The sequence below is a fragment of the Apteryx rowi genome, unplaced genomic scaffold (assembly GCF_003343035.1).
Source record: "Apteryx rowi isolate R43461 unplaced genomic scaffold, aptRow1 scaffold_140, whole genome shotgun sequence".
In the NCBI taxonomy this organism is placed as follows: domain Eukaryota; kingdom Metazoa; phylum Chordata; class Aves; order Apterygiformes; family Apterygidae; genus Apteryx; species Apteryx rowi.
Window position 1 is genome coordinate 73,363 of NW_020447642.1, and position 18,803 is coordinate 92,165.

General features: G+C 46.7%; 1 protein-coding gene across 2 annotated transcripts in view; it reads left to right on the top strand.

Moving 5' to 3' along the window:
• Positions 1-18,803, top strand: part of PPM1L (protein phosphatase, Mg2+/Mn2+ dependent 1L) — a 108,287-nt gene that overhangs the window by 70,799 nt on the left and 18,685 nt on the right. For both annotated transcript variants that reach the window (XM_026057779.1, XM_026057782.1), the window contains exon 2: positions 3,689-3,863. In XM_026057779.1, coding sequence (XP_025913564.1) covers positions 3,689-3,863 — 175 coding nt within the window. The remainder of the gene's footprint in view (positions 1-3,688; positions 3,864-18,803) is intronic.

The window sequence follows — 18,803 nt, forward strand, 5'->3', positions numbered from 1 at the left end:
TATTTTAAATTATATTTTACATATGTAAAATGCAAGTTTTCTGTGGTAAAATGAAATTCCTTGAAGTCATTTAAGGTATTAATGTCAATCTTTTACTTCATTTAGGAAGAGTGGCAGAATGGAAACATTCGTAGAGAGTGCCGCATTCTCGGTTTTGCAGAATAAATAGATAAATCGCTCTCAGAAAATGAGGGTTTGTTGTGGCTGAGTCGGGAAGTAAGTCAGTAACCCGCGTTTTGCTGTGCTGTTGTTTCGATGCATTGATCTGTTTGAGGGTTCCCCCAAAACACGTTGCAAAGCCTCAAAGCCCGAACTGGTTGGAGTTCAAAACCTTGCCTGGGCGGACTGGTGGGAACGTCCCCAAACGTGAGTCCTCAAAGCCGAACGCCCTAAATGTCAAAATCTAAACAGGACCAAGGGTCCAGGTGCTGGGGGGAGCGGGCGTAGGCAGGTCCACGTGACAGCGGGGGACGGAGCCGGGTCGCGTGGGGCAGCGCGTGCCCCTCTTGGGCCACCGCTGCAGGTCTCCAACGCTTGACCGTTGCAGGCCGGCTTTGATCGAGAGGTGCCATCTCCGCTTTCAAAGGTGTCCTAAAACTCTACCTAGGTGACCTCCGTGTTTCATTTGTTTTTCCTTAAGTGCAAACGGAAAGCTGGCAACCCAGGCCGTGGCGCGGACGAAGCGAGGAGGTGTCCGCGTGGGTGGCCGCAGCCTCCCTCTGCTTCTCCTCCCGCTGCAGCGCCCCGCGGCTCTCGGTTGCTTCCTTGCGTAGACGGTGGTGGGGAAAACTCAGCAGCAAATGCGGTGCGGTTAGTGGTGCCCACAGCTAATGCCCAGGGTCTGCCGTTTTCCAGGAGTAGCTCGGTGTCTAATTCCTTCCTGCAGGAATAAGGATGATTATACGGAGAAGAAGAGAATAAAGCTATTTTGGAGGTTCAAAGTAGCAAAGCGGATTTTTCCCTGACTTCTGCCGGTGACGCAAATACCGATATTAATGAGAATGGATTTAATGGTTGTACCGTAGGGCCTGCGCACGTGGGAAGGAGCGGGGAGGACGAAGCTGTCGCCGCCTATAACCCGCAGCAGCGCCGCGGCGAGGAGCGGGCCGGCTTTCCCGGGGCTGCGCCGCTCCGTGGGGCTGCGCCGCTCCGTGGGGCGGCCCGGCCCGGCTCTCGCTGCGTGGCGGCCCGGCAGGCGAGTCGCCAGGCTACGGGCTGCGCCAGAAACCACAAAGCGGGGTATATAGGAGTCTTTTTTTTTTCTTTTTCCTTTTCTTTTTTTCCCCTCAATCCAGCCTCTCAGTTTCTTTAATGCCAAGCACATGCACAAACACCTGCATTTTTTTAAGTATTCCAAAGACTGAACACAATCTTCTAAAAACAAGAGAAAATTACTTTTGTACTAAACAGAATATAGTACTATCTGTCTCATTACTTCAGTGCAACTCGAGATGTAATTATTCAAATGCGGCTGATCACCTTTCTTGCTAGAAAAGGAGAGTAATTCATATTGGTTTCCTGGTTTCTTTAGGTTTCAATTTTTAATGACATCCAGATGCAATGTGAAAGGTAGTGAACTAAGCAGAGCGTTGTGTTTTGTTTCTCGCTGAGAAACAAACTGAGAAACTAAACCTGTGAGATTACCCTTGAAATAGACGTTTCAGAATCTATTGGAAAAATTTGTATTTAGATTAGTTTACGAGTCACATGTGCTCGACGTGCCTCACCGCTAAGGGCTGGGCGAGCAAACTGCAGTCTCCTCTTACGAGCGGTCTCCGTTCTGTCCTGCTAAGAATAACGCTTCAGCACGAAAATCGTTTCTTGGTGTGTGTTTGGAAACGCGTATCCCCTAGGGCTGTGTTTCAGGAGCGATGCCAGGCGTGCGTTCGGGCGCCGTGTATCCTAATCAGGTTGCAGCAGCGTTGGCCGGGATGTGTCAGGGAGAGCCCTGGGAGCGCGAGCGCCTTGGGACGGGGCGCTCCGGCCACCGCGCCTCCTCGGGGCCTTGGTGCCGACGAAGAACCGGCCCCGTGGGCTCCGCGCGGCTCGCCGCGGCCGCCCGTCCTGCTGGCCGCTGTCGTTCGGTTGCTCCCAGTTGTTTTCCCATCTCTTTGTATCCGTCTGTCTATTAACTTTTACTTAAATTGCAAGATCTTTGGGACAGAAGCAGTTTGTCGTCTTATATGCTTATAGCCAGTAGTATGCAAATACTCACTTAGATGGTAAAACACGTTTCAGAAAATGAATATACATAAACTCTTTCTTCTTTTCAGCTTTCTGGCATTGCTGCAATAAGTCCAGCACAAGAATTTCCCTATGCAGAGCAAGTCATCTTCTCAAAGGAAACATTGAATATAAATGCCTGAACCTGATATTTTTATAGGGCACTAAAATAATTAGTATACAGTGTATCTTTTGGCCTTCCCTTCCAGGAAAAAAGTACTATTAAAATGTAGCATTAAATATGTCATTCTCATGTGGAGAGTTAATTTACTTCTTGCAGAATAATTTCATTCGTCTCGCATGACTTAGCTTGCAGATAAATTGAACACAACTTCAGTGATATTTTAAGGTCGTAATTTAATCAGCGATTGACTTTGGAAAACTAAATATAAACCTGGGAAAGGCATGTCGCTGAGTAGGGGTAACTTCTGGTCACTTCCAGGCCTGAAATAATGTAACTTTTTTATCATTTATTTTTCCCTTCTGTCTTGAAACTGGCAGGAAGCTGGAGCACCGGGCAGCAGCCTTTGCTACATCTTCCTTCTCCAGTTAAGTTTACATCAGAGATGCAAAGGAAGAACAGAAAATCACGGCAGAAAGGGGCCTTTCTGTTCGGTGGCAGCGTAACACTCGCAAGAGGTGCTAGCGCTAAAAGCCGGGAAGCTGCTCTGCGCTCCTCCGGCAGAGCGAAGGAGCTCCCGAGGCGTCCCGGCGAAACGGCCGGGCGGACGAGCAGGGGCCCCTCCGGCGGCAGCGCTCGTCCTGGGCCGCGCACCCGGCCGCAGGCAAACGCTCTCCGTATTTACTGCCACTGAAATTTTTGCACGAGGCTCCGTGCCTTGGTGCAACCATGCCACCTGCTGTTAATTTCTGCTGCTTTATGGCCTTGAGCAATCTTTAAAAAAAAAGTGAAAAGAATTTTCTCTGTGTGCGTGTATATAGCTTTTTAATGCTATTAAAGATTTACTGCTCTCTTCCTGCCCAAACTTGGTTATGTATCAATAGCAGTTGGAGCGATTCCTTTCTGTTACTTGTTACTTTAAAATTCAGAATAAAAACATATTTGTTATATTTTCAAAATATGTTTACAATAAGAAATTTGGCTATTATGGTGTGGGTCTAGTCAAGTGTGGTAACTGTTTCTAGATTACCAAACCCAAATGTTACACCATAAATGTCCTGCTGAAGGGTAGGAATATTCCTCAGCGAAGAGGAATTTGGTCACTTATGTCCCCGATTCCCTGGAAGTAAGTCCAGGGTCGGGGGTTCGTTTTGGCAGTGGGTATCTGTCACTGAAGCACTAGTGGAAATGACAAGTGTGACTGCGAGAACGGTGTTACGGCCCTATTCTAGGTTTTTATTGTGATGGGTTACGTTTGAGAAATCCTTAAAAAATGGTTTGGATGTGCATAAAGCTCTTCTAAAGAACATATGCTAATTAAACCTTTGCCTCTCTTTCATATAGTCAGCAGCAGAGTACGTGAAGTCCCGCCTGCCTGAAGTCCTGAAACAGCATCTGCAAGACTATGAGAAGGACAAAGAGAACAGCGTGCTGTCTTACCAAACCATTCTGGAGCAGCAGATTTTATCAATTGATCGAGAAATGCTGGAAAAATTGACTGTATCCTATGATGAAGCAGGTATCTTTGTATTTCTCAGTTATTTTTTTCTGAAAAAATGGCTCACTTTCAGTCCTTCTTCAAAATGCTAGTGCTTGAGTTTGCAAACCGAACTTTGTCCTCAAAGTTCAGTGAAACATTTCTTTCTCCTAAAATCAAGTCAAGATAGAAAATTTTCCAGTTCAATTACGGAATACTGAATAGCTGAAAAGACAGTTATTTTTCTAACAGCGCTTTGTCCTTTCTAATGCACTGCTGTTGTTTGATCTTGCCATGCTTTTTTATTGTCTCTGCAAGTTTTGCTACCAGGTTACAAAATACAGTTTGGGTGGATTGTGAAGCCTGTTACAACATTTTTTCCAAGCACGTTCTGTACGTTGCTCTTTTCTCCGTCACTGCTAACTAATTTCTGCATAGCTAAGTGTGTACCGGATAGTCGCAGAATCTGATCTTTAATGTTTCGTGGCAGGTAGCTAGCCAAAATGAGAACACCGGTGTTGGCGGCCTCTGACACAGGTCTTCACAGACAGGGGTTACAGGGGTCTTCAGTTTTGGTATTTGTGTCTTGGTGGTCTAATTTGGGGCTTTTTCCTAGTTATAGCTAGTACTGGTTTTACTAGCATTTTGTTTTAATGTAGTTGGAAATGCCTTCCGGTTTTTTGATGCTCTGCTTTACGGTTATAGTGAAAAAACAGACGTTGATGATGCTTTTGGCTGATCTTCCAGAACAGCCATCAATATATGGCTGTATATCGCCTAATGCCCTGAATCTTACCAGGTTGCTCGGTGTTTAGATAAATTGAAATTAACTATGCAACTTTGTGAAGAAAGAATCAAAGCAAAACGGCAGCTGATTTACTGTTGCAATAGTATTCATGGTAGCCGGATGAGTGGGTTGGCAATGCGTAAGGCGGTACGTATGCATGAGCCACGCGTTTCCCACGTTGGGTGGATACGTGCTTGGCTCCCTCTGCTTTCGCTTCTTAGCTCTAACCGAAAGCAACTGCTTTCTGTTTCTCCGGTTCTTCTCGCCGCTCTCGGTGGGGTGCGGGGCGCACCATCGCCTTTCGTTCGTGCCCGCGCAGCCGGTCCCAGGCTGCCTCGTGGTGTAAAATTAGAATTTAAACTTAGCGTGTCTCTGCTCGGGTTTTCTTTTTTAATCCCTGAAGGTACTTTCTCTTGTTTTCTCTTGGCTGCATTGGGCACCATGGCACCCTTTGGAAACCGCCGTGAGCTCAACTTGAGTTTTTTCTTTCCGCTATTGACACAAGCCTAGAACTCGTACGTGGGTATTTCATCCCATTTAGGTCATGTTTGCCAGAGACCCATCCCAGCGGATCAGTGGTTTGTTGAACCCGGTTAGATGGCAGTCAGCTAAACTTGCCATCGCCTGAGTTTCTCTTCATTAGTCGAAGCGCTGACAAGTTTCTTTTATTTTGTCCTGTTCCTCTGCACTTACACTGTAGTGGCCTGAAATACTTTGCTTGAACCAGTTTATCACCGTTGTTCAGGCTTCTCCTCGTTATCAATATGATTCTCTTAAACTACTTTGATCTCAGATGCTCTCAAGCAACTTAAAAAGCCATTTGCAGACTGTTTATTCTGGATACTTAGAGGACTACGTGCTTTAGCAATGTGAAGTAATTAAAATGCTCTATTACTCTATCAACGATATTCACCCAGTCACCCAATAAATCAGCCTGCTTCTCTTAAACTACTTTGATCTCAGCAGCTCTCAAGTGACTTACAGTGCCATTCGCAGACTATACGTGTCGTGTACTTAAAGAACTGAGTCACAGGAATTCCTGAAGGACAAAATAATTAATAAGGGCACAGGATTTATTTTTAATCATGTCTCATTTTTACTGATGCATAAGAAAAAAGCTTTGAAAGTCTTTTTTTTTTTTTTTTTCCTCCTCAAATCTGTTTGTCATTTTTAACGCAGAATTTACCAGCCAATGAATCATGTAGTCCTTTTTTTGCCACGCTTGCTTGGTCACTTCCTCTCTGTAGTCATTTTGATTGATGGGACTTTGTTAGGGGAAAAAAAAAAGATAGCGGAGAAAATTATCAACTCCTGTCAGAAGGAAAAGAAAGCATTTTTCTGTATTGAAAACTGATTGTTTGTAGAGAGAAAATACAGATCAAAACTGCTTGAAACACACATTTGGGGATTTATATCATGCAAAGAAACAATCATGCAGAAATGAGATGCCTCATAAATAACTAGTCAAGAAAAAGCTCAGCACAAACACGCAATCAAAATAGAGGGAGAGCGCAACTCACTGTAAATAAAAAGCCAGAATTTTAGCTTCCTAATCAGGTAGAGAGACCTCTGGAGATTAAAACGCTGAGATGGGACCTGCTTATCATTCTAATCTTGTCACTTGTTTACTACAAGGGAAGAAACGGTGCTACCTGGTCCTGAAGTAAGATCTGATTAAGAGCAGAGCACAGAATATGTGCAGTTAAATATAATTACAGGAGATGTTTGTGACTCCAAGCTCTCTATTCAGTATTAGAACAGTCATGTTGGGGATGGGTTTTTTATTAGTGTTTTTCCATATCAAAGGCAATTTAATGAAAAGATCAAGCTGTTCTTGGTATATGCAGACTGAAGAAAGCAATCCTTAAGAAGCATAATGGTGAAAATAAGTGATTATTATTTATGGGGAAAATACAATTTTGTCTAGCAGGAGGCTACATGAGACATCAACAAAATCCATCCCGCAGACCACTGTCAAGCGTTTACTTTCTGTAATCGTAAGCAGTTGGAGTTCTGTTGAGAGTCAGCCAGGGAAACCAAGAGTGAAATGTTTAAGGTACGTGACAAACCGGAGCTTCACTTCCGAGGCTGGCTGTAACACGTTTAGCACTTACGCAAAGGCAGAAACATCTGTGCGTTTACCTGCAAACTTGCTAAGGGCATTTCCTCGTGCTTTGCATAGCTTTAACCTCCCAGCTTACCTCACCGGCGCGAGGAGACCTTTTCCATCCAGGAGAACACAGATGGGGCTCTGCCCTGAGCTTTGCAGCAGCCCGCAACTTCCCCATGTCCAGCGCTTGCAGACGTGTTCCTCTCCAAAAGGCCTTTTCCGGGAGGCTCCCAGAGCTCTAACCTGCCAGTAACCGCGCTCACCTGAGCGCCGGCCGGAGGAGGCGTAGGGCTGCTGGCGCGGGCGCTCGGCTCCTTGCTGCCGTCCTCCTGCGTCGATGCACCTGCTCCGGGGGAGGCTGGCGTGGGCAGGCTCGGCTGCAGGTCTGCGCGCCGCGGGGACGGAGCATCTGATGACGAATGTGTTTTCGGGCATTGGGTAAGGGAAGCGTAAGGGTGCTTGTCTCTGCAGTCAGAGCTAAGCCCCTATTTTTGCGTGTTTTCTTTGGCCATCCCCAAAGTTCAGCTGAACTTCTGTCGTCTTCTCAGGAACACGTTTTGCCCTCCCTTTTCTTCCCGCAGTGAATCCTTAGGGGGAGAAGTGGTGAATATTGTACTTAAGTGCTGTAGTTACTGGGGCATTCGAGTTTTCGAAATGGGTTTAAACTGATTTTTCTTTTCCGTCCCTCAACTCCATCATTTTATAGGTTGCAAGTGTCTTTTCTGTATGTAGGATTCAATACCAACTATATCTGTTTGCCAGATTAAAACAGAAGAGCTCCGCTGAAACGGCTTGGGCTTTGGGTCCAACTTTGTATGTTAATTTGGCCTTTGTAACGTAGCATACGATATCAATAACGGGCAGCTTCAGGGGGTTTGACGCTCTAATGCCTCTTCTCCTAAATCCTCCTCTTTAGGAAATCAGTATATCAAAGCCACCGAATAAAATGAGTTCTTCTAAAAATAGTCATTGTTGACAAGATTTTTAGTGAAGTTTGACTAAGAAAGCTTTATAAAATGAAACCAGGCCAAATGTGGCAGATGGGTTCAAATCTTCTCATAAGCTTTAAATACGTTAGTTTAAAAAGTGGCATTCTTGACTAGCTACAGCCAGGTTAATTTTGCGCAAGGATATTTTTTCCCCTTGGAGCTCTGCTCTAGGAGGATGTTAATCCTATTCCTTCTGTTCCCAGCATCGCTAGATGTCTGGCGTGGTCAGTGACAGCTCTGTACAAATAGAAGTTTGGGATGGTTAAAGGCACTCTTGGCACTGAGCTCTTGTGTGTCCGCCAGCTGAAGCCTGCTCGGAGACTCTGGTGATGTTTTTGTGCTGTTGTCAATAGGTTTTTCTTTAATGGATGAGCCTTTTCCCCCGAAGTCCTGCAGAGATCGAGTTTCATTATCGTGCGTGCGACAAAAAAAACGAATTTGATTTTTCCCTGCTGTGAAGCAGACGTGAAAGTTATTGATATTTAGGCGTTGTATCCTGAGCCAGATGTCAGCCTGAGAGACGCTTCCTTAGCTGCTCTTTACCGTTGTATCACTCGTTTCCTGGAGCCACACGTATTACAAACAGGTAGCTGCTGCTCTGTACATCCTCGCGGAGGGGACCGGAAAGCTTGTACCTGGCTGAGCGTCACTGAGCTGTTCGTGTCTCTTGCCTGTTTTACGGTGTCACTGTGTTATCGCTTCTTTGGGAAGTTTTGGTCAAAGTGAGGTTTTTGGTCAAACACTCGTACAAAACTGCAGTCACCTTCCTCCATGGAAAACACCAGTGATGCAAAACTTCTTTTAAAAGGTTTGGAAGGTTCCTGATGCATCTGTTCACTAACAGAAGGAAGTTCATAAAGTCTGGGACGTGTCTTCGCAAAGACGACTGTGCTGCATATCTTACTGCGAAGCTTGTATCAGGTTTTTTTAATTTTTAAACTTCTATCCCGCTCTTCCTTAGAAAAGTTGAAGTACTGTTATTTTAACTGAATACCCATACCTTTCCCTGCGAAGATATCCTCTGGCTCCTTCTGCTTGCCGTTCGACCCAGAAGAAATGCCGCAACTTTGTTTTTATGAACCCTGAGATTATTCAGCACAATTGCCCACCTAGTGCGCAGACTTGAGTTAGAACTAGGCAGCTATCTGGTACGAATGCCTCCAGTTCACGACAGATAAATTACATGAAATTGCCCCAAATTTTTAATTGTGCTGTATAGTTCTAAGAATTGAAGAAACACTTTCAAGAAAATGTTTAAAAAAATTTTCTGGTTTGAATCTCTGTCTTTCTGAATTTCACCTTCACAGATTGGAAAAAAAAATCAAGTGAAATTCCTACTTGAAAGCAAAAACTCTTACTATCGATCGAGGTAAGGCTGTTGTTTTTTTAGTTTATATGTCCTGGGCTTTTGAGTAAGAAAATTGCCAGTGCTGCCCTTTGCCTCCGTGGAGTCAATGAGCTGGGGCTTATGGCTCGTCCGCGTTATCTGACATCCTTAAATGTCACCCTAAACTCGTCCCTTCCAGGGACTGCAGAGCTTCTGTTTGTTCTTCCTGCCCGGATTATTTAGCAGCTAATTAGAGCAATTATAGGGATACGCTTCGGAATAATAATAGCCGGATCCATAACTGGAGTGAATGTTGTACGTATGCGGTACGCTGCGTTATTACCTGCAGTCGTTTTTGCTTGCAGTGCTTCAAGAGACCTTATGTTTAGGCTGTGCAGCTCGTATGCAAACGACTGTGTTAACTGGCTGCCCAAAACCGTACTTCAGTCTGCGGGGAACTAAGGCTCCAGACACGCGCTGGCAGGAGAGTTTTTTTCCGCTCGTGCACAGGCCTTAGCGCAGTCTGCTTTTCTTTTCAACTCACTGCAAGGCTGCTTGGGAGATTTAACTATTGCAAAATGCGGTAGCCCATCTGCAGGGTGTATTTGCCCCGTATTCTGTGCTTTAACCAATTCGCCAGGGGAAATGCAGAGAGCGGGCGATTCAAACCAGGAAAAAAAAATCCGTTTTCAGCATTTTTACTTCTGTTGTATTAAACCACCGAGTGCGGTGGTCAGGTGAACCTGAATGCAGGAGCAATGCCAAGAAACCGACTTCTGAGGTGACGTGAAGCTTCCTTTAATGTTAAGCCTTTTTTTCCGAAGGACGAGCGCCTGCTCATGCCGCGGGAGGCTCTCGCGAGGGCGGAGGTGCTCCCCGTCTGCTGCGGTGCGTCGGCGAGGCCGCGGCGGGAGCCGCCTGGAGCATGGAGAGGCCGCTCGAAAGCGGCTCCGTTTCCCAGAGATTAACTTCCCTTCGCCTGACACGCGCAGCTTCCTTGCAGGGGCGGTTTTCTTACCTGGAAAACACTTTTAGATACTTCTTACAAAGCTTGTCTGGCGTGTACGTGGATCTGCCAGTCCGTAAATCTATTCAGAACTCGTGCATGTATATGGTGAGTGTAATAGGATTAATGATGAATGGGACTGACTTACCTATACATCCTGGTTGTTTAGACAGGCAAATAAGACGTATCTAAATAGAAATATACTGTGGTACTCTTCTCCTTTTCAGATATTAAAATAGTACTGTATACAGTCAAGTAGGAATTGTTTCATGACTGAAATTAAGCTATGCTCTTAGAAAGATCCAAAGTAATTTACGTGTAGTTCTGGTGAGTCTGACTTTTCTTTTAATCTATTTAAAAAAAAGAATTCTTTTAATTTTAGAAAAAAAGTTATGTTGAAATGATTAGGGAATCATAAGTCCTTGAATTTTCAGAATACGTGGGGGGGGTTTTTTAGGTTTGTGCTTTACAGATCTGAGTTTTGCAAAGCAAATTTTTTGACTAAAAGAAGGGGCAGGTGCAGTTCATTTGTAGGAAGCAGCAGCACTAAGGGAATTCAGGGACGAAACGGCTGAACGACGTGTGATCTCTCCAGTCCCAGAGACCTTGCAGGAGACCGGAGGGAAAGGGGTGGGTACCTTAAAAACGCACCTGTGTTTCTGGAAGGTGGCGTGACTGCTCCGAGCTTTATTCCATGGGCAGATGGTTAACCCAGTAATCTGCTGAAACTGCATAATATTGTGGAGGTGATGGTAGCGTTTGCTCTAACCTGCATAGCTCCTGCTAAAGGAAATTGTGTATTATTCAAACATTTCAATAACCTGTAAAAGAGAGAGGACAAAGAAGAGGTAGCGAGCACAGTTAATTTGGCCTTTCACCAAATCTCTGGCAAAGGCTCGATGCCATTAGGGAAGCTGAGCGCGATGAAAATGTCAGTGCGAAAGGGCTGCCTCGAACTAGCAACCAGCCAAGGCAGAGACGCAGGTCGTTGAGATGAAAATTGTCCGTCTCAGCAAAGGTTTTGCAGCCAGATTCCACTCGAATTTGCAGATAATTGCAGGTCGTTGTCGTTACTTTTTCAGACTGGAGAACTGTTGTTTTTGATAACTGTTTTGATCCGCCTTTGCAGTGCAGACGCGATCGTTTGGGCAGCATCAAAGCAAGGAAGGGGATCAGCCTGCGGCTCCTGCGGTTCCCCCAGCGCGAGGGAGGTGCGACTTCTGCGGCTTGGTTTTGTCCTCGCTTATCTCGCAGATAAACCCTGGATAATTAGATTTTAGATTTTATGGGTTTGGATTAGAATAGGTGGGTCGTTTGGAGGGCGCGCGGAGGCAGCGTGTCATGATCTTGCCTGGGTAACGTTTCCCCTCCCTCCCCTCCCCTTTTCGTCCATGATCCTGCTATTGGGAAGGAAAAGCCTCCCTTACGCTCCCTCATATATTTACAGTGTTTTTCTCAGTCTTTCCTGTTCCACAGGCTATAATTGAAGTTTTATTTGCCTTGCCTGAGGTGTATGTACAGAGCATGTAAAACAGACATTCAGGAGCACCATGGCTGGGCAAGGAGAGAGGCAGAGGAGCAATTAAAGGTAGATGGGCGTAAAGGACAGCTATATCAATAATAAAAATATCGCATATCTGCCCTAAAATCTACCATATATGTGGTATATATACTGTAGTCTTGTCTAGGATTTGAAGTCCCCGTAAGGCAAATGTAAATGTGTGATTTATAAGTGAGAAGAAAACTACATGCAGTGTGAGTTGCTGCTGGAGAGTAAGTATAAATCTGTACTGTTTTTTTTCCCTGCTTTTTGCGTTGTTCTGAGTAATTCTGTTACCTTTTGGAGGTTACTGAAGCTTGAAAATATTAGTTCTTGCTTAACTATTGTGCGAATTCATGCTTAAGCGCCGTTGTAAAGAGATGGGAAGGTTCGTCATCAGCGCAGCCAAGTGAGTACCCAGTCTGGACTCCCAGTCTCTGCGAGTGCGTCCGGGCTTCAGGGCGTTACAGACCTGTGTTCTCCTGCTGTCAGGCATCGCGGACGCGCTTAAGGTAACGCCCAGCGTAAGCTTGTGAAATGGGATTCACGCTTACCAACAAGCAGTTGTTCAGAGCTTTTTAACGTACTTCTGCTCCGGCTTGGAGCCACTGATAAGGCCGGGCTGAGCAGCCAGGCTGGAGGGTAAACAAAAATCTCTTTTGGCGCAGCTGGGGCGCGAGGACACGTAAAAGCGGAAGCGCCCTGCGGGCACGTTTCGGCCCGGCGCCGCGCGAAGCGGGCAGGGAGCTCTGGAGCCTCGCGCTGTAGCGGATGGGGCGTTATTCGCTTAGCCCGGCTTGCGGCTGGGCTCCCAGAGCGTCTTCCGGGAGTCCGGCTGCTTCCAGTTTTAAGATGCTTTTCTAGTAACCTCCTCGGGAGACTTTGCTGCCTTGGTGGGCAGAGGAGCTTCGGTACGTCTTGTGGCCCGACCGGCGGGTGCCGCAGGCCCGCTGCGTTGTCGCCCGGGTGCCTCCGGGTTGAGGAGCGAGTGCTGAAGCGCGCGCGGGCTCCTTGCGTTCGACTTCAAAAAGATTGACCGTCGTCTGTTTTCTTTTCTTTCAGACTGAGCGTGGTTTTGGCAGGTTTGAGCTACTGTTCGTTTCTTTGCTTCTACGTTTATTTATTTTGGTTTGTCTCCCAGTGTGTTCTTTATTTCCTTGCTGACCCTATAGCAATAGAGAAGAATATCTTAAAAACTGATGCGTGGTAGAGGCTCCTGCTCGGAGCTGCCACTCTTTCATTTCAGCCGTTCCCCTCCGCTGGTGCTGGGGGCTGATTTTTTCTGTAAGATTTTGGGTTTTGTTCACTGCCACTCCAGAAATCTAGGGGATATAAGGCAAATGGTCAGAGCAGAAGCCAACCTTCCTGTGTATCGATACTGTTATTTAAGCATAGGTTTATCCTTCCTTTCAGGAATTGTTCTCCATTTCTTGTTTTTCTGCCAGCAACAATACTTTCAAGCCCAAAAGTCATAAAGAAGCATTTGTTTCTCTGTTGTAACCATTTTATCATTTACTAACCGTGTTTTTAATCCTAAGAGAAACTTATTTTTACATTGCATTTAAAAAAAAAAAAAGCATGTTAACAGGCTGTTGGTGAAAAGTACATTATCTTTATAAGATTTCAGGTTACATCACATCTTAGAAATAAACTGAATACGTGTACTTCATCTTCTTCCAAATGTTTGTCCTCCCTGGCTGCAAAGGGTCCCTTCCCCTGCCGCCACCACCCACCAGCTTTGCTGGGGTGGCTCGGCCCGTCGCACCCGCGAGGATCCCATGCTCCCCCGAAGCAGCTCCAGGCCGGGGAGCGGCTGTTTCCAACCTGCCGCTGGTTCCAAAGGATGCTGTCAGTGCAAGTTTCTCTAGCACCGTATTTGATCCTCAGAAATGCAGCTGTTGAAAGCCTTGTCCATTGGAGCGTGTTCCGAGCCTGGGCACCCAAAATGCTCCCTTTCCGATTCAGGTTACTAGGGGATCTTTTCCCCCGTAACTTCACGGTGGTCCCAACCAATGCAACCCACCTCCTTCTTCTGCCAACTGTAGCAAAGGCTGCACATCCTTCTTCTGTTAAATCTTGCTTACTTCCGGTCGCTACCTTGTAGTTCTGGTCTCTTCACGTTTTCTCTGTCTCTAAGAATTAATACTAATTACATGCTTGTTTCTTCTCTCTTTCTCTTGACGCTTTGCTTTGTTTCCACAGCTGAGATGGTACCAGCAAGGGGAGGACAGTGCTGGTCTCTCCAAAGATGATGGTGATGGTTTATATTTTTGAGGTCGTTATTCTACCAATTTTTTCCTCTTTGTTCCTATGCAGTGAAGCTGCAGGAGCTGTGATGTAGTAGAAAGCTGAGATGAGGCAGCGAAACGGTCTGTTCCTCTTGATGTCCTGGCTACCTGGAAACATGGTGTCTGATGGCATTTCTTACATCGTCTAGCTTGAGATTCGGGGGCAGCATTAACGCATGCTCGCTCCGGCCACAACAGCTCCCACCATCTGCCCAGGGACGTTTCAGTTGCAGTTATGTCCAGCAACCTCATTACTGCATCCCAGGGAGACCTGGTGCAGAAACTGTGCCAGGCTGAGGGCCTGGACGCGAGGCTCCAGGGGGAGGTGTGAGTGGGAAACAGTGCTGCGGCAACGTACACACCAAGCAAAGCAGGCTGCGAGGGAGGACGAGGGAGGAAGGGGAATGCTGTGGTGGCCAGTGGAAGTGTTGGGCAGAGGATAAATATCTGGAAAAGAAAAAAGCTGACCTTTTAGTTGATGCGAGCGACACGTGAGGAAGAGGAAAGCAGGTCTGTGAGGTCTGGGTGGAAACGTCAGCGGTGTGCGTGCTTGCAGACGAGATTACGTAGCAGGCAGCCTGTAAAGGGGAACTCGAGCCGGTCGGAGACGGCAGAGCTGTGTGCGCCGGAGGCAGAGAGGGCCGAAGAGGTGCTTGGAGAGCGTGCTGCGGGAGATGCTGGCGAGGAGAGAAGCAAAGAGGAGAACGAGGAGAGGACAAGTGTCACGTAAGCCAGGAGGAGCTAAGCGGCCTGCATGGAAGGCAGAAGAGCCGCGTGAGAGAAGACGGGTGTCTGCACTTTGCGTGGGAGACGTTACTGAGACCTCGGCAAAAGCAGCCTCAGCGGAGAGGCAGAGGCTGGGTCAGAGCAAGTGTAACACAGAACTGGAGCGAGAGGAAACCCCAGGCAGTAGCTATAAGCAGCATGTTCAGCGAGCGTCCGGATGAGACGAGAACAGAGTGGTAGCCCTAAAAATTATCAAGGTTAATGGTGTTTTTTTTTAAAGAGAGGCATTACTGAGACATGCGTGCATTACAAAAGAAAAGAGCCAGAGAAGCAGAGGGATGAGATGACAGTGAATAAGAAGTGTTAAAATCAAGTTGCTCAGCCAGGAAGAAAGGTTGATGGGAGACGGCAGATGAGAAACTTTGGCATGTATAATCTGAGGAAAATTCTGCAAAAAGGGAAGGAATGGTTAAAATCTAGGAAGAGGAAAGTCTCATTTGCCAGTTTTCTCTGAAAAAGAAATTCTGTGCAAAGAGCCTCAAAAAAGCAGAGGAGGACTTGCAAGAGCAAGCTGGAAGAGGGGAAGAGGCACGTTGGAGAAGTGCAGCTGGTCAGGACAGGTCGTGGAGGGAGGTCTCTGTCGTGGGATTTTGTCACATACTTCACGGTTTGAGGGATGAGATAGGGGCAGGGTGGAGGTGTGGTTTCTTGCAGAGGAGGGACGGGCAAAATTCAAGGTAGAAGGAGTGAAAAGGAGGAAGGAACGGCCAGGAGCGAGGTAAGAGGGCGCACATGCTGGGGGACTGAACGTTGTGGAGGAATCACGAGAAACCGTGCGATGCCTGGAAAAAAAAAAAAGAAAACTCAGCGGAGAAGAAAGAGGAAAAAGAGGGGAATTAGTGAAAATAACTGCGGTTTTGGTAAGGGAGTAGGATAAAACAAGGACGGTGGGGAAATTTCAATCAGCTTCTGACACCCACAACAGCTGCTGTAGTCTTGGTTATCTCGCTGCCTTGTTTCACTTCTGCAAGTCTAACATGTCTCCTTAGGCTTATCACTGAACACTCGCTGTGATATATGTGATTTGTGCAGTAGGTTTCAGTCCGTTATCACCCCTTTTTTAATTCAAGCTCCAGAATTGCTTTTGCTCTTGCATTGGTCTGAAACGTCTCTCTCTGCTCCCCTTGTGCATCAGCCGCAGCATGGCCTGGCTGCCTTGTGGCATCCTCGTGCTACATGTGTCCCCGTGAAGTTCTGCTGATGGCAGATATCCTTCAGCCTGTATTTTTCCTTTCTTACATCTCCTCATTGCTTTTTCTCTCATTCTTTCCCCTTCCGCTTAACTATTGCACTTCCTCGTCGTCTCTTAGCTTGAGAAATTAAAAAGATTGTGCAGAGCAGGACCAAAGCAAGGAGTTAGCAGGCTGCAAGACCCTGGTTGTTGTGCCAAGTCTGCAAGACTCCTCTTAAAGAAACTGGGCTCTATTTTTTTTTATTGTAGTAATTTATGGAGCATTAGTTGCCATGACAACAAAACACGAGACTTCTCTGGTGGGTATTTTCCTTTCTAAGGTGGCCCAGGCAGCAGGACTCGGCTCTCTGTGCCGGCCACGGCCCAGCCCCGAGGGAGACCTTGTCCTTTGGCTGTCCCGCAGGACGCCCGTTCCCAGACACTGGGTGCCCTTCGGCTGTCCCGCGGGATGCCCGTTGCCAGACACTACTGGGCTTTGCCATCAGCTCGTTTCGTGTGACCGAAGCTTTCAGGCCACCACGTGGGACTCAACCGAGGAGCTCGCGGGGCAGCAGCAGCCTGAGCCCTGGGAGCAGCCAAAATCCCCCGTCTGCTCTCCCGCCCGGCACCGTGGCCCGGCGTGCTCCCAAGTCTGCCGTGCCGGCGGGGCTTTGCTGAGCGGGGCCCGGCTCTGGCGCTCGGGAAGGAGCAGGTGAAAACGCAGTGCAGGAGCCACGGGGGAAGGAGATGAGTGCGGTTCCTCCCACTGAGCGGGTTTTGGAGCCGTGTCCCGCAGCCTAAAGGGGGAGTGCAGAGAGGCAGGCAGCTCTCCAGCCTTCCCGCGTGGCAGTCGCGTAGGACGGGAGCCGGCGGCTCCGGTGCTCGCTGCTCCGTCTGGCTGCGTTTGCATCGGGCCGGTTTGTCCCTGCAGTGCCCAGCACTGGCAGCGGCCGGGCAAAAGGGGATTTGGGGTGAGACGTGAGAATTTGGACGTCACACGTGAAGTGCCTCTGCTTCCTGAACGGAGACGTAGGTGTCCATGCGGATCGGGGGAACGTGCCCAGGCCCAGGCCGGGCGGCAGCGGGGCCTCGTTGGCTGCGGGCGGCTCCCGGCAGATCCCGTGCCCCCTTCCTTGCAGCTCCGTCACGTCTTGAGCTGGTCTCCGGCTAGCAGAGCTCCCCAGCGGGCTGTCGCCTGAGCTGGATCAAGCCTGCGCTCTCTGATTCCGTCTAATGTATTAATCAGGTCTTACTTGTACTCTGGTGAATTCTTCTCCTTTAGCTAAAGCAGTTATGTAAAAACAGTAGAGCTGGTGCAGCCTTGACTTTTACAATGCACCTCGTCTAATAATAAAATATAACACCAATAATCTTCTCTGACTAAGAGAAAAGAAAAAAAAGCAAACAAAAAATCCCCTATCTCTGCAGCCAGTATACTACAGGTTTTAAATTTTCTGGTGATTTTCTTTTTAAACTGCTCAGCAGGGTATTATTCAGCCAACTGCGGCGAGGGACTAATATAACATGTGCTCTCAATTTTGGGCCCTTTATGTTGGGAATTTTCCATTGTGCAATTACATTAAATCTGAAGCAACTGACAGGAGCACAGTGTTTTCTAACTCTACACAAGGTTAAATGACTGAAATAAAAATAGATGGAAAAGAAAACAAAGTAAAATAAGTTTGCTTTCTCATGTAATAGCGGGCTGGACCATGAGGTCAGGGACTTAATGATAGCCCAGCCATCAGTCAGGGGCTACGATAGAGATTGAAGCAATTGGTCCTTCGTAAATCATTTTGGAAATTATCTTCTGTTTTAGATTCTTGTGCTTTTTCATTCACATAGATCCTGTAACCAATAAGACTATATTCAAAGTTACCATTTTTATACAGGGTTGTAATAATGACTGTATTTTTGAAGTGTTTTATTTTCTAAACATCAAGTCTCTGGAATGTATTTGCAATATTTTCCTTACTAGGAAACTTTAGATTTTTACTACTGCTGTAGGAAAAATACATGCTCTGATGCTATCGCTAGAAAGATGGAAGGTAATTTGCTGAGCACAGGGCGATCTTGCACACCTAAGGGACAATGAATTCGGATACTCAGTTTACAAACGCAAATGTCAAGCCAAGACGGCAGTGAAGGATAGAAAAGAAGGAGCTCTAATCTGAAAGAAAATGAGTTATGTGACAGATGAGGGAAAGTTGCAGCCTTTGGGCTGTGCGGGTGTGTGTTTGTCCCACAGTCTGCCAAGAGCCTTCTGGAGTTGTTCCCGAGCTGGACGAGTCCTTCTGGGCTTCGTATTCCCTTCCAAATGGGCTTTGACTTTTGCCCCTGTTCTACATTTCATGGGTTTTGTTTTCGATCAAAAATGTAAAGGTGGCTGTTCTTTTTCTTTCTGAAATTTAGACAAGGTGTCAGATGGGCTTCAGCAGGGACCATGTTCCTCTACTCTTGCAGATTGCCAGCACTATGCTATTTGAGCATTTGTTAAAGAAAGCTTAATAAATAAAGGCAAATGAGGGTGCAGCTTACCAGTTTAATTTTGTTACTGATGCAGAGCTTCATGGATTTGCAATGTTAATCATTTTTGTTCAGGTAGAGAATGAGGTGACCTCAAATGCTAATTCGCATTTTGCTTTGCTTAAATGAACAGCTACACCCCGCTACAATAGTTTGTATCCTCATTTAGAGTTCCCACAGGATATCCTACTTATCCGCACTCTCACCCTTTAGATTTCCCACCTAGAGACTTGTTGCTCTCCTGTCCCAGAAGACCATGGTATAGGATAGTCACCGACCTTTGCTACTTAACCTGTACTTTGCCATTTCTGTCTTAATATCGATGCAGCTCTCTTTCCACTACTTTCAAACACATCTTTTGTAGAATGAACTGTTTAACGTTTGTCTTTTCAGCATTACTTAGGTCCAAAAACGTGAAGTCTGTATGAGTGTCCATGACTTTTGTGTAGAGC